Source organism: Mycteria americana, chromosome 1 (genome assembly GCF_035582795.1).
Source record: "Mycteria americana isolate JAX WOST 10 ecotype Jacksonville Zoo and Gardens chromosome 1, USCA_MyAme_1.0, whole genome shotgun sequence".
In the NCBI taxonomy this organism is placed as follows: domain Eukaryota; kingdom Metazoa; phylum Chordata; class Aves; order Ciconiiformes; family Ciconiidae; genus Mycteria; species Mycteria americana.
Window position 1 is genome coordinate 111383549 of NC_134365.1, and position 25679 is coordinate 111409227.

The 25679-nt window shown below is 39.0% G+C and overlaps 1 protein-coding gene across 1 annotated transcript in view; it reads left to right on the forward strand.

Annotated features, from left to right (window-relative positions):
* Positions 1 to 201: 201 nt before the first annotated feature.
* The window catches only part of LOC142416686 (multidrug resistance-associated protein 1-like), a 44687-nt gene continuing 19209 nt past the window's right edge, over positions 202 to 25679 (forward strand). Inside the window, exons 1-15 of the mRNA XM_075516528.1 lie at positions 202 to 725; positions 2217 to 2278; positions 5586 to 5727; positions 7130 to 7287; positions 8264 to 8441; positions 10043 to 10297; positions 11779 to 11844; positions 12464 to 12601; positions 17363 to 17509; positions 18743 to 18827; positions 18943 to 19009; positions 20585 to 20711; positions 22126 to 22302; positions 22826 to 22993; positions 24075 to 24261. Coding sequence (XP_075372643.1) covers positions 663 to 725; positions 2217 to 2278; positions 5586 to 5727; positions 7130 to 7287; positions 8264 to 8441; positions 10043 to 10297; positions 11779 to 11844; positions 12464 to 12601; positions 17363 to 17509; positions 18743 to 18827; positions 18943 to 19009; positions 20585 to 20711; positions 22126 to 22302; positions 22826 to 22993; positions 24075 to 24261 — 2020 coding nt within the window. The 5' untranslated portion in view covers positions 202 to 662. The remainder of the gene's footprint in view (positions 726 to 2216; positions 2279 to 5585; positions 5728 to 7129; positions 7288 to 8263; positions 8442 to 10042; positions 10298 to 11778; positions 11845 to 12463; positions 12602 to 17362; positions 17510 to 18742; positions 18828 to 18942; positions 19010 to 20584; positions 20712 to 22125; positions 22303 to 22825; positions 22994 to 24074; positions 24262 to 25679) is intronic.

The following is a 25679-nucleotide window of genomic DNA, read 5'->3' on the forward strand; positions in this document are numbered from 1 at the left end:
AACTTGCTTATCTGGTATGCAATTTGCTGGAGTTCCCAGTGCTGCAGCAGCCTGGTTCCAGCAGAGACAGGCCGGAGTTTCAGCTGCCAGTCCCAAGCTAAAAATCTTCTGGCGCACATCCAGCTAAGAGCTAGTAAAAAAAAAAAAAAAAAAAAGGTGGGTTTATACGTTTAGTCACCATTACAAGTGTGCGCGCACACTACCACGTGACATTCCCTCTCCTGCCCTCTCAATGTCACTGGAATGCTGCCCACTAGTACAGCACACATCGGGCCTGTCGTTAAATGACAGCAACGCGACAAAAAAATCACAGGCAGGCCTTGCCCTCGGCGCTGCAGGTCGCGTTGTAGGGCGCAAAGTGCATTTCACCACGAGCTGTCTGCCCGTGCGGCCCCCCCGGGGTGGCAGGGCTACCAGGGGCCTCCTCTCGGGCCCGGGGGGGCTGCGGAACGGGACATGCCTCACCGGATCCAAGCGGCGGGGAAGGCTGAGGCTTGAGGCAGCGCCGCCCTCCCCGCGCCTCACCTCAGCCCGCACCTCCTCTAACGGCAGCCGCCTCCCGCCTCCAATGCCTCTCCCCTCGCGCGCGGGGCGGCCGCTAACGGTCTCCGCCGGCTGCTCGGGGAGGCCCTTCGGAGCGTCCGCCTCGGGAGGAGGGAGCCATGGCCGCCTCCCGCGGGAAGCAGGGCGGCTTCTACGAACGCCTGAGTCCCGCCGGCAAGAAGGTAACACAGCGCGGGGGGCCGAGCGGGGAGAAGGCGTTATTGACGGGGCTGAGGGCAGGCTACCTCCCCGCCAGGGCCTGCCTGCTGCCCCGGGAGGGAGACGGCGGCTGCCGGGGGGTGATCGCTCGGGGCCCCCCGGCAGCCGCCGTCTCCCTCCACGGGCAGCCGGGGGTGGCTGCTTTAAACCTGATCGGATTTCATGTAGGCTTTGTGCTAGGTCCGTGTCAAAAAAAGGCAGCCAATGACAACTGATACGTCCTGGGATGTACCCTTTGAATTTCTAAGGAGGGAGTAATCTTTAGGCCAGTGTTTCGTTCAATATTTCTTACCATTCTTTTCTTAAGGAAAGAGGAGCTGTGCCACGGATAGGAATAAGGAGCAGGATTTGAGCAGGGAATGTTTGTGCCCAAGACTTCTACCGTGTTCTTCAACAGTAAAAGACAATAGTTCGAACAATGTTGTTTGGATGTAAAATTTAGAAATCATAATGAACCATGGCAAATGTTTACATCTGATAGTGAAGGGCAAGTAGATGCACAAGAAGATGCGTTTGTTACAGAAGTTTGTTACGTACATATTTGTTGCATATTTGTTTCTTGGATTATCATTGAATCATTGGGCTTTTTACTGAAAGTACAAGAAAAATTGTTGTGGGAAATATACAGGCTCTCAGAGCACCTGCAGCATACATTTTTGATAGGGGTTTTTTTACACCACCTACCGGAAAGAACTGTAACTGCATCTTTGGTTGGAAATTATTTTAAGACGGTAATTACTGAGGGACAGAATTTACTACCTAGGTGTGCCGAAGTTGTCCTTGGGTGTGGATACACATTCCTCAAGAAGTATGGGAGAGTTTGTATTTGTTTGCCTCTATTACAGTTATCTCCAATGACTTACGAAATCGGCAGCAGTGCACAAGCCTCATATTTTTCTCCTCCTTTATGTGTACAGTACACGTTAGTAGTACTTCATCTCTGAAAGGAGTTTGCTGTTCTTTAGGTATTAGCAGTTGGTAACTTCCAGTAGCTAGTTTTTCAAATGGGGGAAAAACCCCCGCAGGATTTTAGCTGTCAAAGATTTAAGGAAGGTTTGCTTGTATTGGACATGGAATCATAGAATATCTCAAGTTGGAAGGGACCCATAAGGATCATTGAGTCCAACTCCTATGCTTTACTGTTGGTGTGATCATACTCTAGGGTATGTGTAAACAGTGTAACATCAAGCTGTGGTGGTGGTTAATACCCTCTTACAGCAAGTTAAGTTGTTCTAGTAAGTCACGAGACTAGATCTCTTTCATTCCTCATACCTTGTGTTAGAGTGTATTGGTGGAAGAAGGTAACACACAAAGAAGTGTAAGTATAGACCTTATTATAGCTCAGAATTAAATAGCTCCTAAGAACTACATGTTTGGTAAAAGAAAAAAGACCCAACTTTTTCTTTAGTCTTTCCAGTAACATTGCTATTTTTCCTTTTTTCTTTCTTAAACAGAAATGCAGTCCTGAAGAAAATGTTTTTTTCTTCAGTAAATTAACATATTCCTGGTTTAGCAGGTGAGAATTTAATAAACTGCTTGTTGATGTTCATTGATGCTCACAGAATTACAGAGCATGCCCTTACATTCTACACCATCATTCTAGCTTGACCTAGAGCCTCAGCCTGAGATTGCTGTTAGCTTTTTGTACAAAAATAAAATTTTGCAACTTTTAGAGATTATATTAAAATGTTTTGTGGAGCATTGTTTATACATAGTAACAGTCATTTTATATGTCATCTAATGGCATTATTTAAAACATTAATATTTTGATAACTAAGCACAATGTTCTTGTCACAATAGACAATATTTTTAGACAATGGTATAGAAAAAACCAAATTAGGCCATCCTATTTTATTTATTATCTGTCTGTGTAAAGTTTGGCAATAGACAGAAATTAAAATAAAGTTTCCTTTATACTCCATATAGTGATACAACAATTTGCTAGATCTCCTGGAGCAATTATTCAGTAGTACATTTAAGGTATTTTCTAAGTAGCCAATTTCATGCTTGTTTTCTTCCCTCTTTTATGGCAGGCCACATGTTACTACTGTAGATCACCTGCTCATAAACACCAATAAAGTCCCTCTGCTTCTTGGGAAATTTTCCACTCAAAACTAGGAACTGAAAGCTCAACCATATCAAGTCACGCAGCTTCCTGTCACTTAATATTTTCGATGTTATGTCAAGCAATTTCATGTGTTATGTCTTGTGACCATTACTCATTTTTAACATTTTTCTTTTTTCTTCTTTAAAAATCATTTGAGTCAGACATACACACCTCAAAAATCTAAAAGTGAGAAAAAACATTTTAAGAGTATTATAACTGTTTCTGGCTTTATTTAAAGTTATTAATTTTAAGGAAAAACTGGAAATGGTATTTGCTATTAATAAGCTGAGACAAAACAATCAGGTTGTTTCAAGGATTCAGAGTATTAGGTTAAACTCTGGCCCTGTTGAAGTTAGGAGTTCACCATCAGTGTCAGAGTAGCTGTCATTATTACCAGTCCTTACATTCTACACCATAAATACAAAGTTTCAGTTTTTCTAGAAAATTATGCAGTATACTGAGTGCAGCACTTCTATGTGACATTTATTTGTTCATTATGTCACAGTGTTCACCCAAATATTCAAGCTAGGCTATCCTTTATATTTTTTAACCAATTCCACAATGTTTAACAATGAAGAGGGGAGGGAAAAAAAAGGATTTCAGTTCCACTCAGTGAGAGCTTGTTTAGCTATGAAATAACTAACTGGATGCGATTAAACTAATATTCTGAACATTAGATATGTTCCTTCTTTCCAGTCACAAGCAAACACAATAAATTATGGCTAATATATACTTGCCTAAAGTGCTTGCAATCTAAATGAGAAAGTCTCAAATTAATTGTTATATAATAAACTCATAATGCTATATTATGTTTCTTTAGAATTCGGGCAATCTGGAGATTACAGTGTGAAGGGCATTTGGTAAATCTGTTTATCCTCTGGCAGCAGTGAGTTTCAGCACTGAGATGACTTATGCAGAGTTCTTAAACAACAGTTCCCACTCAAGTACCAATTGGTCTGCTTTCCTCATCTGTTTCAAAAGCTGGCGCTCTTAGTGAGAAGCTGTGTTATTTTTGCCTTAACTTATCAAGCATAAGGCAAATTCACTTTGCATTAATGGTACAGTTTCAGTAGATGTTTGGGTGGCCCTTGGGGATAGTGAGGTTGTCCTGGTTTCAGCTGTGATAGAGTTGATTTCCTTCCTAGTGGCTGGTGTAGTGCTGTGTTTTGGGTTTTAGTATGAGAATAATATTGATAACACGCTGATGTTTTGGCTGTTGCTAAGCGGTATTTACACTGGTCAAGGACTTTTTTTTCAGCTCCCCATGCTCTGCCAGGTGCCCAAGAAGCTGGGAGGGGACACAGCCAGGATTGTTGATCCAAACTGACCAAAGAGCTATTCCATACCATATGATGTCATGCTCAGTATATAAAGCTGGGGAAGCAGAAGGAAGGGGGGGACATTTGGAGTAATGGCGTTTGTCTTCCCAAGTAACTGTTACGCGTGAGGGAGCCCTGCTTTCCTGGAGATGGCTGAACACCTGCCTGCCCATGGGAAGTAGTCAATTAATTCCTTGCTTCGCTTTGCTCGCGCGCGTGGCTTTTGCGTTCCTTATTAAACTGTCCTTATCTCAACCCACGAGTGTTCTCACTTTTACTTTTCCGATTCTCTTCCCTATCCCACCGTGGGGGGAGTGAGCGAGCAGCTGCATGGTGCTTAGTTGCCGTCTGAGGCTAAACCACAACAGAGGTCCACCCCCACCAGAATTTTACAACCTCCAGAAAAGTGTTTGAGTCTTATTTTCTGTCCTGTGATAAGCACAATGGCACACACGTTAGGCCCAAGCCCAGCGCTAGCATTGACCGGCACAGGAATGATACACTGGAAGTGCTCACTAGAGAAGATAGACACTGCGCTTGTGTTGCCTCCCTCAGGGAGGGAAATCCCTACCAGCTTGAAAGCATTAGAGCTGCCACTGACAGGATACACACTCCAGTGTCTACGCATGTGTCTCTGGTTGATTCCTAGATGTTTGGGACTTCCTTTAAGTTAGAGAACATTGTCAACATTAATCCTTTTGAATTTTCCCCACCTCAGAAATGGTATGGCATGCTTTGCTTTGAGTGGTCATGAATCTGACATGCTCATCAAAAATTCCGGATCATCTATTGTTCTTTCAAACAGAGTTCCTGTAGGGTTGGTGTATTCATCAGCCCTATTTTGCCATTTTATGACCAATTTTAGTTTTTGTTGACACTTAAGTGGGTAAAAGCACTTTGTTAAAACAAAATTTTAACAGCTGAAGATCTACTCTATTGTACTTGTGCTGAAACCCAGTACTTTAAGGTTATTAACTTGGTTAAAGATGAGTCGCAACATAATGCAGTCCTGTGATAGAAAAGGTATTTCATTCCAGATCACAAGAGTAAGTGGGTAATGATGCTACACACATTTGTTTATGAAATAGTATATTTTTCTATAAAGAAATATGGGATCAGAAATGTAGACAGATTCTGAGGTACAAAGGTTCTCCAGAATTTGCTGTTCAGATGTGACAATCTGCTTGGGCTCTTCTTACTTCAGGTGAATTTCAGTGTATTTAAGGTGACTGGAAGTATGTTCCACTATTTAGTCTGTAGCCTTTATAGGTTTACATACATTATTTTGATTATAGAGTTTGTTTATATACACTAAATGATATCATTAACTTTTTGAGTTAGTAGTTCTGCTTGTTTTGTCTGCTGTATTCCATGCTAAATTCATTGCTTTCTTTCAGACTAATATCTATAGGCTCTAAGAAGCCATTGGAGAGGGATGACCTGTTTGAACTGAATGAAAATGATTCACCATACAGCGTGTGTCCTAACTTTGAGAAGCAATGGAGAAAAGAAATCCAGAATTCTACCACAGGATTAACAGTAGTTATAATTCTGACAATAGGCAATATCCTTTTCTAAATTTAAGGAGTCTAGAAGCTGGAGATGATTTCTAAAATCACGCTTATTGAACAGCCTACATTTTGTAGACTGCAAAGGCCACTCTGTTGTGATCAGTGATCTCTAGTGTGGCTATAGGTTTTTTCTAAATCATTTAAGTTCAAACTTATTTCTTAGAAAGATATCCAGTTACATTTTAACACTTTAAGTGATATGGAATCTACCGTGACTTTTACTTCGATGATTAATTACCATCTTCGTCAAAACTGTCTGACTAATTTCTCTCTTAACTTGTCTGTTTCCCAGTGTCTTATCTTTGCATCTGTATTTCAGGTAGGTAGAGAAGTCTATTATCAGCTTGCTTATCAGTAGACGCTCTGGCTTACAGAACACAGAAAACAGGCTTCAGGTTTTTTTAATTTTAACAATATTGTGTTTTATGATAGTTTGGGTTTTTTGCTTGAGTCATCCTGTGTGATTTTTCATGTAAATCCTTGACAGTTTCAGTCACAGATATTATTCTGTTGCTGTAGTTAAAGTGCACTAGGAACTCTGTAATGTTAGGAAGTTCACAGGAGAGAGGACCTAACCTGTAAGTCCAGTAAGAGCGTAGCTTTTGTTTTTTAATGACTTACTGAGAAGAGGGCTCCTGGAGAGTCTGACCTTACTGCATCTCTTCAGTGTTTTTCTTATCTATTTTTAGATTTGCCCTTTCTTCCACTGATGGTATACACACCAAAATTCTTTCTACCAAAGCATTCAAACGTAGTTTTCAATAAGGATAATTTTTAATTCAGACGCTGTTTTTATTATTCAAGTAATCTGTAAAAAATATCCTGTCCTTCATCACTGTGATAATTAAGAAAGGCTAACTCTTTTCTGGTGTTTTGAGCCCTTGTAAGAATATTTGCAATTGTTTCAGCTAAAGTCAAAGTGACAAAAATAGTTACTTGACAACTGAAAATATTCTGAAAAAATAGAAGGTTTATTCAACCTTTAATATAAAGTTGCTGTAAGCCTGCTATAAATGATAATGCATTTGTGTTGAAGCTTACCTCTGTTTTCTGATACAGGTTTTTTGACTTGTGATAATCATTTGAGGATTAAATTATTTTCTAATTATATCTGTGGATGATTGGGGCAACCCTGGAAATTATATTTATCCTTTCCTGAAGGACTACTAGCCAGGCTAAATAAAACCAGACTTCATTTCTTACCCCAAAGCTTTTCTTCTAACTGTAGGAAATGCACTTTTCCAGTTCATAAGTACAGTGATGGCTTTAGATGGACACTCTAATATTACATACTTTACATTTGTAAATGTGGGTGAAGTTAAAAAATATTTTTTTCTCTTAATTCTGTACATATTTTTGTAATCTTGCAGGCTTCTTACATCAGAAGAGTGCTGTTTAAGAAAACAAGTTTCCGTAAACCATATTTGATTTTGCCATTATGGCAAACATTTAAATTTTTATTGATTAAAGTTGCATTTCTGAAAGTTACAGCTGACATTCTGGCTTTCATGAGTCCACAAATAATGAAGTAAGTTTTTAATGTGTTTCATTTTATGTTCAGAGAGTAACAGTAGTAATAAAGCTAAAGGGTTACCAATATCAAAACCAAACTAAGCAACAGCTTAGATGTGTAAAGCTCAGATATCAGGAATTTGTTACCCAACGGACTGAGACAAAACCAGTAGAAGTTCAATTCCACAATATTGTATTTAAGTATTTAATATACTTAAATATAAAATCAAATGTTAAGAAAAGTGGAATACCAAGATATTTAACTTCCCTGCTTTTTTGTCAGTATTTTTCCATCTCTTTTTCTAAAATCCCACTTAAATATATAATAATATCTACAGATTCAGCATTTAATGGAAAACTGCAATGACACTGTTGTTATCATATTGTTGGTACCATGAGGTTGATGGAGGTGGTTTTTAGAAATTGTGCTTACCACAGAGGTGTTAAGAATTTATCAGATACCTGTGTGTTTATAAAGAAAAGAGTTAATGAACAGAATTATTGTTAACCTCCAAACTATACCCTGAATCAGTGTAATCCTGAACAAAATTATTAACCATAAAATCTGTTTGAAGATATCACAGGTGCTGGTTATTTAAGATAACCTTTTACCAACACAAAAATAAGAATTCTCCTCTAGATTTTTTTTGTCTCTCACTTTCATGGTTGATAGTTGCAACCTTTCTAAGTACAAATATCTAATTCATTTTTTTCTTTTATGCCATTCTTTATTTGTACTCCATTGTCCGTGAAGTCAGCAATAGCACATTCATGTCTAGAATAGTATTTGAGAATTGTTTCTAAGCTAACAAATTGGAAAACACAGGTAAGACCTCCCTTTTTTTAACATCGTATTTCTTGGTGACCTTCCACCATATCTGGATCCAAATGGACTTAAGTGAACAAGTTGCCAGTATGTCAGTTTATTGAACTCTTTATTGTTGGTTGTTGACAATGCACAGAATTTAAAATTTATTTTTCTTCATTTTCAGAGCAATGATAATGGTCAGTGAAAATCATCCTAGTTCCTATGGGAGTGGATATGGCTATGCTATTGCCCTTTTTTTTGTAGTTCTCTCACAAACTCTTCTTCATCAGTTATACCAGCGTAACAACATGCTTACTGCAATCAAAATCAAGACTGCAGTTGTTGGCCTGATATACAAAAAGGTAATCACGTATTCTTCTATTTTTCTTTCAAAACAAAAACTAAAACAAACACTCGGTGTTAAAAGATAATATGCTTACCAGCGTGATCAAAACCCAGGATATTATACACTGGTGACAGGCTAACAGATTGACTTTATATTTTGATGGTTATTTATTTATAATAATGTGGAATTTCAGCAGCATTTCTATTATAAGGCTCTAATCCTGAAATTACATACTTTTGTCAGCCACCTGTACAGACATAATATTGGAGATATATGTAGAAACTGAACTCTTCCTATTTTGATTATGGGTTAATTTCCCAAATTTATTGAATGAACTGGGAAAACTTTTTAGGTTGGATGTCTGGGGAAAAGTAAGGGTATATGTGATCACTGTTTTTGCTATATAGTAGCAGTGAATATGAGAAGCTGAAGTTTGCCACATTGTCTCCTTTGGAGGTTGAAATTTCCCCCCTTATTTTAGTGAAATTGATTTTCTGTTGAGTTGAATGCCTGGAAGGTTTGTTGTTTTTCAGATGTTTAAAAGATGGCTAACTGCTGTGGAAATCTCTCTATAACTTATCCCACCTTTAATAAGATATGCTGAGGTGGCAGCATTATTACCTACAAGAGATGCAGGTGCTAATAATGTAAAAATAACAATAGCTGTCTGACCTGGAAAACATAAAACTGTTTACTATATTGTTAATATGTAGCATATGGGATGAAGCTGGTTTCTCAGTGCTGCACCGTTAGTTTAGTTTGTTACAAACATGGCACATTGGTATTTTTACTGCAGTATTGAACTGTTAAGCACAAGTTAAGACAAAAAATAATCCAAATCTGAAAGAAATTACTGTCTTTGTTAATTTAAAATACAGTTGCTTTTCTCAAAAGAGTCAAACTGATCTTTTGACATAGACTTCTCGGGTGTTTTCTGAACCAGTACACAAAATTTTACTTGTAAGTTGCAAATCAGTTAAAGAAAGGAATTAATTCTCTCAAGTCTCATATCAAGGTGTGTCAGTACATCAGATCATGAACAGGGGAATAGAGGCTCCAGTTGGGGTGGGCATGTCTTTTGGCAAGTTTCCACAGCTACAGGGTAGAGATACAGGTTCTTACTCTCTCTGAGTAGAGTTGATTAATGAATGCTGGGTCAGGTTGTGCTTTGCACATGGGATGGATTGTGGAGTGAGTTGCTGCAGCACTGTCTTGTTACATGCAGGAGTTGCAGGTGACACAGTGGAAGAATGTGAGGCACTAACAGAGAGAGAGAGAGAAAGAGTGAGAAAGAGAAAAAGGATGTATGTGTTTGTCTGGGTGTCAGTCCCGAGACACCTGGGACTTGTCGTATCTGCCTGCCACACTGAGATTATACATGTGCTTGCTGTGAAGCCTGCTGTTGCTGGTTCCTGCACTGCGAGGTTCTAAGCTAGGCCAAAGCTGAGGCTTTCTGAGCCCTCTTTGCACCATGTTGTCCTCTTTATTTATTATAAAGTTGCAAGTCTGTTTCACTGAGTTCAGCTTTGCTCTGATTATTGTCCTTTTAGTTTCTCCTGGGCAGCTAAACCCATCAAAATTGTTGATTTTTGTGGCCTCTGTATTTTCTGGTTGCAGGCCTTAACTTTAGCAAATTCCTCACGACGAAACTATACAACTGGGGAAATTGTTAACCTGATGTCAGCAGATGCACAGCAACTCATGGAGCTAACTGTAAACATCAACCTGTTGTGGTCAGCACCTTTTCAGATCATCATGGCTGTCATCTTTCTCTGGAAAGAACTTGGCCCCTCAGTCCTAGCAGGTGTTGCAGTGCTTCTTTTGGTTATACCTATAAATGCACTCGTTGCAGCCAGAGTAAAAAGACTGAAGGTGAGATATTTAAAAAAGCATAGTAAGGAGAGCTTAAGTTGTCATAATATAGGAATGAAGGGGGGGAAATTATGCATGTATAAGAATACTATTGGTACATCTAAATTAAACCCAAAACAAATAAACAACACCAAGCCACAGCTGTTTTTTGTTGAGAGGGGGAAGCATAAGTGCAGTAAGAAAGCCATATGTTTGATAGCTAAACTAGTATTTAGTTGAATACCTAAATTTTCATTACACTGAAACAATACTTTTGTATTAGTAAAAATTACTGTATGACTCAATTTAGGAAACAGCTATGTTTTTGCATATTACATGAGTTAACTCCATTAAATAAGGGTTTTATAGGATTATGGCCCTCTACCACTTCTATTATTCAGGTTAAGCTGCTCACTTAAATTTAGCACATTCTCCTGAGATTATGGGAATTCCCATAGAGGTACTGCATGTGTTCTAACTTTGTTTCTGCTTCTCTGATGCTACAGTTCTCTTGGCACTGTATTGCCTGTTACTATGACAGTTTCAGTGAGCTCTACTGAAAAAAAATACTACAACCCTAAGTTTTGCGTTGCTATCAAGGCAATTATTTTCCTCTGTCTTTTTCTGCCTTTGATGGTGCAACATGCAGTGAATACTCTGGGTCTCCACTGGTTCTTTTGTAAGGCTGTGACAGTTGAGAGACGTTGCACAAAAAAAACAAAAAACCCTTTCACCTCTTTTGCAGGTGAGGTGCAGCAGCTACATATGTGCCTAGATCCCTACTGTGATATGAGAGAGAGAGAAGAAATACAAAGGGCAATAAAATAATTCTGTCTAAAAGTTTGCAACTTGTTGTTGTATTTGAATAAGACTCAAAACATTAAAGGGGCTGTTAATTAGTATTTTAGAAATGTGAGATGCAGAAGAGCCTGAGTATAGTGTAGGAGTGAGAAGAATTTCTATGTTTCTTTGATTGGTTCTTTCAATAACAATGTATTAATCAGTAACAGAGGAAACTTTCTTCCTAACTCCTGTATATATACATATATATGTATATAGTGTTTTATATCCATATAGCGTTACATATATATTTATGTATGTGTGTATATAGTGTTACACTATATTGTTATTGAGTCTGTATTTACCTGCTTAGTGATTTTGAAGATTAAAACCATATTATCATTCCTGAACACCCTGGGAACTGGAAGCCTGTTAAGATTTTAATTCAATGTGAAGAAAAATAAAAAGGACAAAAATTGGCATGCACTCCTTAAGATGTTTTAGGGGAAAGATGTTATTTTAATGTATTTAATCCTTTATCCTATCTAATGAATTTTTTTACTCCATATATATCTGAAAATGGTATAACTGCAGTGCTAGTGTGTTTTTCAGCAAGGTAAAAATAGCATAAAAGGTATTTATTGCCTACAGTACACTGCATATTTTACTTTCCAAATTTTTTTGCTGATTGAAAAATAAAAACATTGCTGTCTCTTAACCAGAAAAGCCAAATGAGGTATTCGGATCAACGAGTCAAGCTACTAAGTGAAATGTTACATGGAATAAAGGTAATGCCACAACTAATAAGGGTTTTGTTTTTTCTGTTAGGTTGTAAAGATAGAAAGTAAGTTATTTAAAAAATGAAGGTTTTATGAGTAATATTTTGGCTGATAATGATAAAAGTTTGAAGAGAAAACATTTTAACATAATGTGCTTAAAGTGGTTTTGGAAAATATTTACTGGTTTAACTTGATTTGAAAAACTTACTATCCATGATGCATTAATTTTGATGCCATGATGCTACCACATTTTTAATGAGAATGTAAAATATGTTAATAGATGTCTGAAAACCTTTAGCAGAGTGAAATTTTAGCATAGAAGAAAAGCACTTTTAAAAGTTGTCTCATTTTTGTTATTTATCCTGTTTTGAAATAAACCAGCTCATCATTTATGATACATAAGGGACAAGTTGAAATCTGAAGAATTAAGAGTGACTAGAGTATATCTTCCATAAGAACAACCTAATTTTGAGTTACCTCAGGTCTTGCTTTCATTCGTAAAACATTCAAATTTTTGTAGTTTGGCATTGCTAAATATTTGAAAATGACATTTGGAGCTTAAGCTTATTTTCTGAAGCATGGTCACTGCTTTTTTGTTTTATTAAAATATGTTTGTTTGATTGTCTAGATCCTCAAACTTTATGCATGGGAACCTGCATATCAAAGGAAGGTCATGAGCATTAGAGAACGTGAAGTGGATGTTTTGAAGTCATCTGGGTATCTGACGACTTACTCCATGCTAACATTGACGTGTATTCCTTTTATGGTTTGTTTTATAAAAATATTAATTCATGCAGGACTGTTTCTCATGTTCCCTATTGCTTTAGTAGCTGTATGGCTCACAAATGTTGCCTCACAGTATCTCAAAACATTGAATTTATCAACACAATATATTTGAATTCTCAGGTTCTAATAGTTTGTATGTGACTAGAGAAGAATGAGAGACATTATGAATTGAACGAGGTTTTAAAGACCTCTGTTAGAAAGTCAGAAACCAAATCCAAAGCTCCTGAATCTCATTTCACTGTTTTAATCAGAAATCAGCTACCTTCTTTATACTCCTCCTTTTTTAAGTTTCAAGGGAATGCATTTTTGATCTGTAATTTTTAGCTATCCCTTCTAAAACACTAAACCTCTAAATACATGAAAAAGAAAAACAAAAAAAATATGAACCAAATTCATCCTAGCCTTGTTTCAGTGGAATTCTATCAGGAATGCATTCAGATCTTTGGATCTTTAAATCCCTCTGTTAAACTCCATTGGAAAGTAAATGGAGACTTCAGGGCCTTGGGATGACTGGTTAAGGGATCAGGAGCACAAGTAATGTTCTCCTCTATCCTTCCAGTTGCAGGGAATGATGAGGGGAGAAATAGGAGGAGCCAGCAGATCAATACCTGGCTCCAAGCCTGGTGTCCTTGGCAGAATTTTGGGTTTTTTGATCATGGGTTGGTCTACATGACACCAGGCCTGCTGGCAACAGACAGGGTATACCTGTCTCAAAGGGGTCTCAAAGGGGAAAAAGGATCTTTGCACAGGAGTTAGTAGGGCTCATTGAAAGAGCTTTAAACTAGATTTGAAGGGGGAAAGGGATAAAACCAGGCTTGCTAGAGATAAGCCTTGGGGCGGCACGCCAATGTTTGAGGGAGGGTGTGCTAGTGAGGTCCTTCGGACTGCCATCTCATTGGAGGTAGGGGATGGAGATCCATGTGGCAGCAAAGACACAAGGGTTATTGATGTGTTAGAAACCACAGAAGCACCTGAGAATGGTCACATAGGAATTAGGTTTTCTCCCCCCAAAAAGGTGGTGGGATCAATAGCCCAACTGAAGTGTATCTACACCAACGCACGCAGCATGAACAACAAAGAGGAGGAGTTGGAGGCCATTGTGCAGCAGGAAAACGATGATATAGTTGCCATCACAGAAACATGGTGGGATGAGTCGCACAACTGGAGTGCTGCAATGGATGGCTATAAATGCTTCAGAAGGGCTAGGCAAGGAAGGAGAGGCAGTGGGGTAGCCCTGTATGTTAGGGAGTGTTTTGATTGTCTAGAGCTTGACGCTGGTGATGAAAGGGTCAGGTGTTTATGGGTAAGAACGAGGGGGAAGGCCAACAAGGCAGACATCATGGTGGGAGTCTGTTATAGACCACCCAACCAGGATGAAGAGGCAGATGAAATATTCTATAAGCAGCTGGGAGCAGTCTCACAATTGCTAGCCCTTGTTCTCGTGGGGGCTTCAACTTCCCAGATGCCTGCTGGAAATACAATACAGCAGAATGGAAACAGTCTAGGGTGTTCCTGGAGTGTGTGGAAGACAACTTCCTGACACAGCTGGTGAGTGAGCCAACTAGGGAAGGTGCCCCACTGGACCTGTTGTTTGTGAACAGAGAAGGACTTGTGGGTGGTGCAATGGCTGGAGGCCGTCTTGGGCATAGCGATCAGGAAATGACAGAGTTTTCGATTCTCAGAGAAGTAAGGCAGGGGGGGTGTGTGTCAGCAGAACTGCTACCTTCGACTTCTGGAGGGCAGACTTTGGCCTGTTGAGGGGCCTGGTAAACAGAGTCCCTTGGGAAGCAGTCCTGAAGGGCAAAGGAGTCCAGGAAGGCTGGACATTCTTCAAGAACGAAATCTTCAAGGCACGGGAACAGGCTGTCCCCATGTGCTGAAAGACGAGCTGGCAGGGAAGAAGACCGGCCTGGCTGAACAGAGAGCTTTGGCTGGAACTCCAGGAAAAAAAGAGAGTTTATGACCTTGGGAAGAATGGGCAGGCAACTCAGGAGGACTACAAGGATGTCGTGAGGTTATGCAGGGAGAAAATTAGAAGGGCCAAAGCCCAACTAGAACTTAATCTGGCTACTACCATAAAAGACGATAAAAAATGTTTCTATAAATGCATAAGCAGCAAAAGGAGGGCTAAGGAGAATCTCCATCCCTTATTGGATGCGAGGGGAAACATAGTGACAAAGGCTGAGGAAAAGGCTGAGGTACTTAATGCCTTCTTTGCCTCAGTCTTTAACAGTAAGACCAGTTGTTCTTGGAGTACCCAGCCCCTTGAGCTGGAAGACAGGAATGGGGAGCAGAATGAAGCCCCTATAATCCAAGGGGAAATGGTTAGTGACCTGCTACACCACTTAGACACACAAGTCTATGGGGCCAGATGGGATCCACCCAAGGGTACTGAGGGAGCTGGTGGAAGTGCTTACCAAGCCTCTTTCAATCCTTTACCAGCAGCCCTGGCTAACTGGGGAGGTCCCAGTTGACTGGAGGTTAGCAAATGTGATGCCCATCTACAAGAAGGGCCGGAAGGAGGATCTGGGGAACTACAGGCCTATCAGTCTGACCTCAGTGCTGGGGAAGGTTATGGAGCAGATCATCTTGGGTGCCATCACGCGGCATGTACAGGACAAGCACATGATCAAGCCCAGCCAGCATGGGTTTATGAAAGGCAGCTCCTGCCTGCCTAACCTGATCTCCTTGTATGACAAGGTGACCCCCTTAGTGGATGAGGGAAAGGCTGTGGATGTTGTCTACCTAGGCTTTAGTAAAGCCTTTGACACGGTTTCCCTCAGCATTCTGTTGGAGACACTGGCTGCTCATGGCTTGGACGGGGGTACTCTTTACTGGATAAAAAACTGCCTGGGTGGCCGGGCCCAAAGAGTGGTGGTGAATGGAGTTAAATCCAGTTGGTGACTGGTCACAAGTGGTGTTCCCCAGGGCTCTGTGTTGGGGGCAGTTCTGTTTAATATCTTTGTCAATGATCTGGACAAGGGGATCGAGTACACCCTCAGTAAGTTTGCAGATGACACCAAGTTGTGCGGGAGTGTTGATCTGCTTGAGGGTACGAAGGCTCTGCAGAGGGACCTGGACAGGCTGGATCCATGGGCCGAGGTCAATTGTATGAGGTTCAACAAGGCTAAGCGCAAGGTCCTGCACCTGTGTCACAACAACCCCATGCAATCCTACAGGCTTGGGGAAGAGTGGCTGGAAAGCTGCCTGGCAGAGAAGGACCTGGGAGTGTTGGTTGACAGCTGGCTGAATATGAGCCAGCAGTGTCCCCAGGTGGCCAAAAAGGCCAATAGCATCCTGGCTTGTATCAGGAATAGTGTGGCCAGCAGGACTAGGGAAGTGATCGTGCCCCTGTACTTGGCACTGGTGAGGCCGCACCTCGAATACTGTGTTCAGTTTTGGGCCCCCCACTACAAGAGAGACATTGAGGTGCTGGAGCGTGTCCAGAGAAGGGCAACGAAGCTGGTGAGGGGTCTAGAGCACAAGTCTTATGAGGAGCAGCTGAGGGAACTGGGGTTGTTTAGCCTGGAGAAAAGGAGGCTGAGGGGAGACCTTATCGCTCTCTACAACTACCTGAAAGGAGGTTGTAGGGAGGTGGGGGTTGGTCTCTTCTCCCAAGTAACAAGTGATAGGATGAGAGGAAATGGCCTCAAGTTGTGCCACGGAAGGTTTAGATTGGATATTAGGAAAAATTTCTTCACGGAAAGGGTTGTCACGCACTGGAACAGGCTACCCAGGGAAGTGGTTGAGTCGCCATCCCTGGAAGTATTTAAAAGATGTTTTGATGAGGTGCTTAGGGACATGGTGTAGTGGTGGTCTTGGTAGTGTTAGGTTTGTGGTTGAACTTGATCTGAAAGGTCTTTTCCAACCTAAATGATTCTGTGGATCAAACTGGAAACTTCGTTAGGGGTAAGTGACCACCATTAACTTCAGTTACATAAACTGACATCTTCTAGTGCTTAACTCACAATATGTAAGAAGTGAAGAGGAATATTCCTTAGGAATAGTAAGAGGGAGGATTAAGGCCATTCTTCAGTCTGTAAACTTGACAATAACTGAAATATTTGAAGCAATGAGTGAGAAAAATTCAAAGTTTGAATTAAATGCAGTGAAATAATCAACTTAATATTTAGGACTTTCTTAGGAGTCCTACTTTATGGCTAGTTTAGTTTAGGACTCCTAAACTCAACAAAAGGCAGAAGAGACCCCATAGGACAGGTTGTTAAATTTAGGCTTTTCTGGGTAATTCTGAAGGCTTGAGTATCTGTTGTGTAAGAGCCCAGCTTATTCTCTGATGACTACTGACTAGATTTTTGAAAAAAATTCCAAGTGGTCAAAATAAAAATACCTGCGGTTAATAATTCTGGTTTATGTCCAATATCATAGCAATAGCAAGAGGAAAGAAAAATAAAGTGAATTTCCTGAAACATCATGTTTGAGTGTTTTCAAAATGAAGAAATCATTTCCTAACATGGGAAAGTTATTTCACACAGTTTCATATCTGGTTGGGTCAAACACAGTAGCCATGTTTTTTGCTCACTAAAATTATAGTATTCCTGCACTCAGTATTGCAGCTATGCAATAATTTCCATGTGCAGCAGTTACAGAGTCCCTGTTTATACATGAGCAGAAAGGGATCCTACACCTTGCAAATACAAACAAAAATAGTATCTGTGTATAAATTTTAGTTATAATGTGATTTTGCTTCTGGATATATCTTTTTCATTTTTTTATTTAAAAGGTCTCATTGGCTACATTTGGAGTATTCTTTCATCTGGATAAAGAGAATGTTTTAACAGCAACTAAAGTTTTTACATCTATTTCTTTATTTAACATTTTGCGACTGCCTTTGTTTGATTTACCATCCGTGATCTCTGCTGTAGCCCAGGTAAGCATATTAGGAACAAGTGCTATAAAAGGCTGATGTTTATACTCTGTCATGTTTCATCTATTTCTAGGAGTGATTAAGTAATTTAATTATTTTAAGTTACATTTTATTGAGATGAAACTGCACAGTATTTTTATGGAATGAAAAGCATGAAGGCTGTTTAAAGGATGTCTCTCAGTCTTTTAAGTAGAATGAAAATTGGGTAGCACACCTAATTGTGACTGAGCTTTCTGTTTCTTGCTTTTCTTCCTTCAGTGGACTAGACTCAACTTCTGCTCCTACTCTCTCAACTTCTCTTCTTCATAGTCCACCGAAGATAAAGTATGAACAATTTGGGCTGCATGTGTTTAAATCGCTCAGCCATTGTTATATATTGGAGCCCTTGGTACCAAGTAGCGGAGACCCATTATGGACTCTACAATAATGTTTTTCTCAAGTCACCACTGAAGGAAGTAGAGAAAAAAGGAGTGGAGCTGCTGAGGATACCGTATCAGCAACCTTCAGTCCTAATGGTACACCACTAGGGTTACCATATGAGTTGGGAACTTCTAGCTTTTAAGACTCTGTCATGGGTATATTATATGAGCTGCTCATGAATGTACCCTGTCACAGCTTGTACAGGACTCAGCTTTCTGTAAGGAAGGGGACCACTATGAGCAGATACTCATTCTGATTTGATTTAATTTATGGTTAGCATACTGTAAGATCAAAACCTTGTCTTTTCCTAAGGTTTACTTCTAATAGCTTAAAAATTAGCACAAGCGTAAGTTCATCTCACTTTGTCACAGCACACCAATGGACATCCCATGATGCACTCACAGTAAAATGTTGTCTTCCTTCATCATATGAAGAGTTACTCTGCACTAGTTCTTAAAAAAAAAAAAAGCTGAAGTGTTTTCACTACAGGTTATGAAAACAAACTAATTGAGTCAGAGGAACCAGACATTCAAGGATTAACGATATCATCTAACATTGGATATGTCAAGCATGCTCTGTTACTTTATAACTACCAAGCAGTGGATCCTTAGGAAAAAAATGCACTTATTTATGACTTTAGATTGTTTAGTACTTTAAGGAAAATAATTTTTAATTACTGAAACACCTTTTTTGTCTGTCTTCAAATAAGACAAATAATATGTCTTTCCATGTTATCTAGAACTTTAAAAATATTATTTAAAAATTTAGGGAGCCCAGGCATGTTATAAATATTATATATATATGTTCACCTTGCAGACCAAAGTTTCTCTGAGCCGTTTAGAGGATTTTCTGAGTGCTGAGGATCTTAAGCCTGAGGATGTCAATACAAACTACAGTGGAAGTAAGCAACAGTTATTAATTTTTAATTGGTCATGAGTTTATATGGATGATCATTAAGAAACTCAACTGAGAGGATGGATTAGCAACTCTTTGCTCTTTTTTCTTTACTGCAACAGATCATGCTGTTGGATTTATTGGTGCTTCTTTCCGCTGGGAAAAAAATGGCCTGCCAGTCTTAAAAAAGTAAGATATTTCTTACTTATTTTTATGAGCTCCTTTGACAGAATGTGATGTCTATAGAGATTTTGTTCAAGTTTAATGTATTCTGATTCAGACTAGTTCATGATGTTACATACCAAAACGAACATCAATTATTGTTTCCAGAGTATCCTATGTGATCAGTATGCTCTAGAAAGTGAAATCTGACCTGGTCTCCCTGATGCTCCAAGAGGAACCGCATAAAAGTGCATGTTCCCCAACATAGCACTGTATAAGTGCTATGGGAAGCCAGTGCTCTTCTTCCTCCTTCATTCCTCCTTCATTCCTTCTTTCCTACCACCTCTCCCCTCAGTTTGCACAAGGGAGATTTAACTGGAATATCAATTTTTCCTGAATTGCATTTTGGGGAGCGTTAACTGGCAAGATGCCCTTTTTTCAATGTAGCATTTTATATTGCCTACAAGTAAGCTAAGGTAGTTTATGCAGCCTTGCATTGAATGCTGATCTTAAAATTGGGCTGTGGCTTCCTTTGGAAAGAGCAAACAAGCAAAAAGTTTGCTTTTCTCACAGTGGACTCTCTTGCCTGAAAACACCCCTCTTTTTGTTTGTCATTTCTTAACAAGGTATTTCTTAGGTGTAAATTCAGCTATGCTTAAACTGCTATGCAATGAGCACACTGGAAGGTTAGTAAGGGAATGGAGTACTCAGGCTCTGGAGTGGAATGATGAACCTATTTGATAAGCTCTCTGCAGCTGTGAAATTTTGCTAAGGCAGCTGAAGAGGTTACAACCCACCCAGTCTAACCCTCTCACCACACTTTCTACCCTGTTCCTCTCAGGGCTGGGGGGAATCACTTCCCATAACATGGCATGGAGTGTCTGCATCTCAGCCACCATAGCCTGCAATATAGTACCCAGGTATGGGCTGCCTTCAGCATCATATACAGACTTCATTAAAGTCTGGTATAGTCTGTGGGTACAGCCTTTCTCTACTTCATTTGTGCTCCAAGCTCCAGTTTGAAGGGACTATGCTTATCTTAGCATTGGGCCTTCAAATCAGAACACACTTAGATCCAGATAGCAGAGAGTACAGATACAGCAAGTGGCTGTCCTTGTATGCTAAAGTTTATGAGTACATATTGTACTTATTTTGACAGCAAAATATGCAGATGATGAAGGGCAGCTTTTATTTACCCAAACAGCTATTTTTTTCCTTAAGAGGCATCACACATTGGCTACAGTAGATGCTACATGAGAAGTCTAGCAGTTGATTATCAGAGTAAGATGGAACATGAACCACAGGCCTGAGAAGAATACAGTAAGACCACTGGTTGACTATTGGGTAGAGTGTCTCCCATTTGATTTTATTGTGACCAGATGAAAGCACAACGTCTTAACTTGCAGACAAATAAATTTATACTTAAAGTCATTATTGCAAGTTTCTGAATGGTACATAGTCAAAAGACATGCAAACTTAAGTACTAATTTCTCATAGTTCTGAGGGTAAAATAGAATATATCTTTCTTACAGTGACCACAACCCATACATGACAGAGTATTTACAAAGAGGGTAACTAATTTGTCTTCCTCAATATTTCCAGCTTGAATGTCAGCATTCCTGAAGGCTCTTTAGTTGCTGTTGTGGGACAGGTTGGATCTGGAAAGTCATCTTTTCTTTCTGCTATTCTTGGAGAAATGGAGAAACTTGAAGGAACAGTTCAGAGAAGAGTAAGATTGTCTGTCTGTGTCCCCCTGCCCTGCCCCACTCCTCAATACCTAAATGAAGCAGAACTGCTTTTGAAAGTGCAGTTTTTCCTCCTCAGCTATTTATGGTTGTAGAAATACTGGCAAGGGTAGCTCCAGCTTCTTAAATCTTCGAAGAAAAGTAACATAGTGACACTTCGTTAACAATGTCACAATTTCTCTCTGTTTTCAACCTAAGTGATTGCAAAGCTATTTTCATTTTTTATAATTATATAATCTAGTGCAAAAATCGTGAGTGTTTAAGTCATATGTTGAGCCTAAACATCTAATGGTTGCTGGTTTTGAACAGCTGTACAAATATGACCCACTCGGAGCAGTTATAAACTGTTGCAGAGGATGATCATCTTTCTTGGCATGGCTTATGTGTAGAGAAGATACAGGATATGGAAATAGATGGAAAAGTTGAACTTTAGGCAGAGACAGAATAAAGGTGCTGGCTCTCCTAGTGATAGGAAACCCTGTAGCTTAACTTGTCTTGTAGTTACATAGAGCAATGAAAGTCCCCATCACAGAATAGAGTTTAGGGAAGTTTTTTATAGGTTATAGTTATGGAGGAAGTTAACCTCTGATGACAGACTACAGTGCTTGAGCCAATAAATATCAATGGATAAGCACTATATCAGTTAATCTGGTTGCCAGTGGATGTGGCCATGTTAAAAAAGTGTCTCAGCCTTGAAAATAAGTGTTGAACAAGAATCCACTCCTGTGGAAATCTAATGCAGTATCCTGTCACTGTTGGGGGATGGGGGAAGAATATGAAATTGAGGTGTTCCGAATCTGAGAGTAGTAATTAATGGGAAAAAAGATCAGCTGTGTAGAATCTAATAAGGAAGGCATATACCCAAACAGTGTATCTATACTATCAATTTGTTGTAAAATGAATAGATTTTCACATGGCATGTAGCTTAATGTAAGAAAAGACCTAGGAGCATTTCCAGTTATCATTCCTATCCTGTAACCTTAATTTCTAATGGCTGACACATTGCACAGCATGTTATGTAAAAATACAAACAATCAAACTGTATTTTGATATATACCTAATACAGACCCATTTTGCTGCATATAAATCTTAAAATGGATGCCTGTTTGTCCCTGAGATTTTTCCCTGAAAGACTTTGCTCAATATATGTCCCAGCTCTGTCAGTTTTATTCGAGGTATGTGCTCTTATAATAATTATAGACAAGTTGATATACAGGAATATTCAACAGATTTTTTCTATTACCTGACAGTCAAAATTTTAACAGTTTAATAATGCTCAAGTCTTGGAAGTAATTACTGGTTACTTTGAGGTAAAGCTGGAATTTCAAATGCATTTTTAAATGCTGTTTTTCATGTTCAGAAAGCCCAAGTAAAAAAATTGTTTCCAATTCTTTCTAGGGTTCAGTGGCATATGTTTCTCAACACGCTTGGATTCAAAATGACAGTTTACAGGAAAATATTCTCTTTGGTGCGAATCTAAATAGGCCATACTACGAACTTGTTTTAGAGTCTTGTGCTTTATTGCCAGATTTGGAACAGTTACCAAATGGAGACCAAACAGAGATTGGAGAAAGGGTGAGAATCTGAGGTGTCAGAAATGATGCAATAAGTTAAGTTATGGCTTTTATGTTTTTATATATTATCTATTTGATAATTTACACTGATGACTAATTGGTGCTCAGCCAAGTACATCTAGCCCATCTCCTTGCTTAGGCTACTTACTTTGAACTTAACCTCTGTTCAAGCTCTGAACTCTTATTAATTTTTAAAATGGCTCTTTTCTATACAGAAGTTTGAGTCAGCCCTGTTCTATTCCCCAAGGGTTTCCTCTATACTGTAAAAATGCCTGTATGACTGTAAAGAAGTTATTTTTTAATTTTCCTAAGTACCTTGCATTTACCCATTTTGGAGTGGGAATTTAATCAACAGAGCCCAAACTTCGCTCTAACTACTTGAAAATCTAAATTTCTATTTTCATATCTACTATAAATTCTACTTTGATTACCTGAAAAAAATAATTATGAGACTGAGTGTGATACACTGGTCTTCTTTAGTATTTCATGTTTAAATGTGGATTATTTTGGCTTTCTTTTCTTAGGGTGTCAATATAAGTGGAGGGCAGAAGCAGAGAGTGAGTCTTGCTAGAGCTGTGTACAGCAATGCTGACTTGTATCTTCTGGATGACCCCCTGTCTGCTGTAGATGTACACGTTGGGAAACATCTTTTTGAGAACCTAATTGGGCCTTCAGGTCTCCTAAAAAGCAAGGTAAAGTAGGGTGGCTTCCTTTCAATTTGGGAATGAACTGGTTCGTACAATACAACAGACACAGTAAAAGTCCCAGTCATTCTGCAAAAGCTCATCTCCTCCCTAGTGTGTTGATGAAAATTATTCTGAATAAAGAAGCTAAATAAAAAGCACGGCTGATTGTGCCAATTTGAAACCTACTGGGTAGACATAGCACAGACAGAAAAAAAGATTGAGAGCTGGCCTGACCTGGGAGTCTGAAAGATTCATATAATATTTGCTCATTTCTTCTTTACTGGCAGTTTTTGAGGAGCGCTGTGATCTGCATATGGAAGGCAGGGTGGAGCCCTTTGTGGTCACTCTTGATGCCTCACTGCAGTAAATAGGTTATAGCCACTATAGGTTATAGAAAGAAAGGATTCTTGTTGAACAAAGAAATTCCTAGGGGAAAGTGGAATCAGAAGGACTAGATTCTCCCATTTAAAAACTGTTCATGTGGGAAGGTAAGATAGCTCGTAAAAACTCTCTCCTGAGTGTTTTACACAGTGTTTTAGTACAGATTATTCCCGCTGGCTGATGCCTGCAAAACACATGTATTATTATGAAATACTTACTATTATGAATACGTTGCTTACTATGAAGTAAATGTCTTTCACTTTCCCTCTCTCCCTTCTCCCTTTTCTTAATTTACCTGCTCCATGGGTTATAAGTATCTGGCAGAAGCAAGAACTCTAGTAATGGTAGACTTGTAAGCAGATTTTATTATTGAGACTATCAAACTACATGTAGTATATCAAAAGCTGTCATATCTACCTCTTCTTTTTACAACCTAATCTAAACCATTCCTGAACAGAAGATACACATTAAAAAACAGGTAAGTACAAGTAATAACAAGTAGCTGTAAGCATAAAAGTTTGACATTAAAATCAGCAATTAAGAGAGTAATGTAGTAAAGTAGGCAATAAATAATAATAATGTAGACAAATAAATGAGCAAAATCCCAGAAAAATTCCTTTATATCATTCCAGCTATCATAATATAATGTCTAGTTTTAATATGTGCTTTGTATTTATATGGTAAAATGGAAAACATTGTGTTTCAGACTCGTATATTGGTGACCCATAACCTAATGCTCCTGCCTCATGCTGATCTTATAATAGCAATGGAAGGGGGCAGAATAAGTCAAATGGGGACCTACCAAGAACTCATTTCAAACAGAGCTAATTTTGCTGAGCTTATTCAAGTCTTCAGTGCAGAGCATACAAGTGAAGAGACAACCACAATGGAAGGTGAGAAAATTTGTGTACTGTGTTGCTTAGTACTTTTTCTTTTCGTTCAAGTGTCTCAAAATATTCCTCCTCCCCTTCCTGGAAATGAACAGAATAATTGCTGGAAAATGTAAAGCATTCCTGTCTACATTTTAGTATAGAATTATAGGTTATAAACTGAAAAAAATTCAGGCTTTAATGTCTTGAGATCAAATGGTTTACTCTTTCAACTCATGAATGTATAATAAAGCTGCCTTATGCAGCTGTTTTCTACTTTTACATACTGTATCAATTACCTAGTAAAGTTACCTGATTCTTCTAAGGATTTATCACCCCATAAATAACTTATGGACATTTCAAATTAATCTTGCAGTGTCAACGATTATGTCCTGGTTTATATTTGACACTTCCCATTTCCATCACCTTAGACAGCTGTACTCATGCAGCACAGCAGAAGGAGTAGAAGAATATGGTCCATTTGTTGGAGAAGAAAATAAATGAAACTTTTAGTACTCTTATGAAATACTTCCAGCCAACAAGTAGACAGCATAAAGAAACAAATACTGCATAGTACCTTAAAAAGGCATACTTACAAATCATTCACATGGATTGGGACTCAACTTACTTCTGTACCTGAGTTGTTCAATGTGTGCTCTTTATAGAGTTGTGGGAAAGAAATAGGTACATTGACAATGCATTCTGTTTGACCTGTTTTCATCATGTACTTCAGAAGGAGATTAATTGTGATTATTTAATTTTGAGAGAAGGAATCTCTCCATGTGACACAGAAGAGTCCTATAACAGATAAATGACTGCAGATGTTTATAATGCTGGTTTCCAGTTAGCTTAGCAACTCTAAATTGAGCCTGTAGTAAGTACAATGCACAATCTGGTGGGCTTATTAATTCAGGCCCTATACTGGAGCCAGCACTCTCAAATATTTGCTGGTGTTGATGGGGAGGAGTGGAAAGATAGAACAGCAAATTTGCAAAACGCAGCAGTGGGCAGTCTTGAGTTAGCTGTGTTGGGATGAAAGTGTAAGGTAGCTGTGTAACGAGACCGGTATTATTCATGAAGGGTAGTAAGGAGAGGGAAGGGGAACCAAAGTAATGAGGAGAAGAAACAGCGTGAAATGTGTTGTGATACAAAATTATACAGCAGAGGTACATTCAGCAGGATGGATGGATGTAGAAAACATATCTTTGTCTTAACAGGTCTGTTGACAAAAATAACATCAAATACGAAAGAGAAGAAAAAAATCCATTCCTGGAAGAAAAAAGTGTTGAGTCCTTTCATTAACACACAAAGAACAGCAAGCTCTGTTTTCCAGCCATGATGCAAGAATACTTTGAGATAAACACTAATGTTAACATTTGCAGGGATACTAATACTTTCACTAAGCAAGAATGGAATTCCAAAGAGATTCTGGACTCATGGGG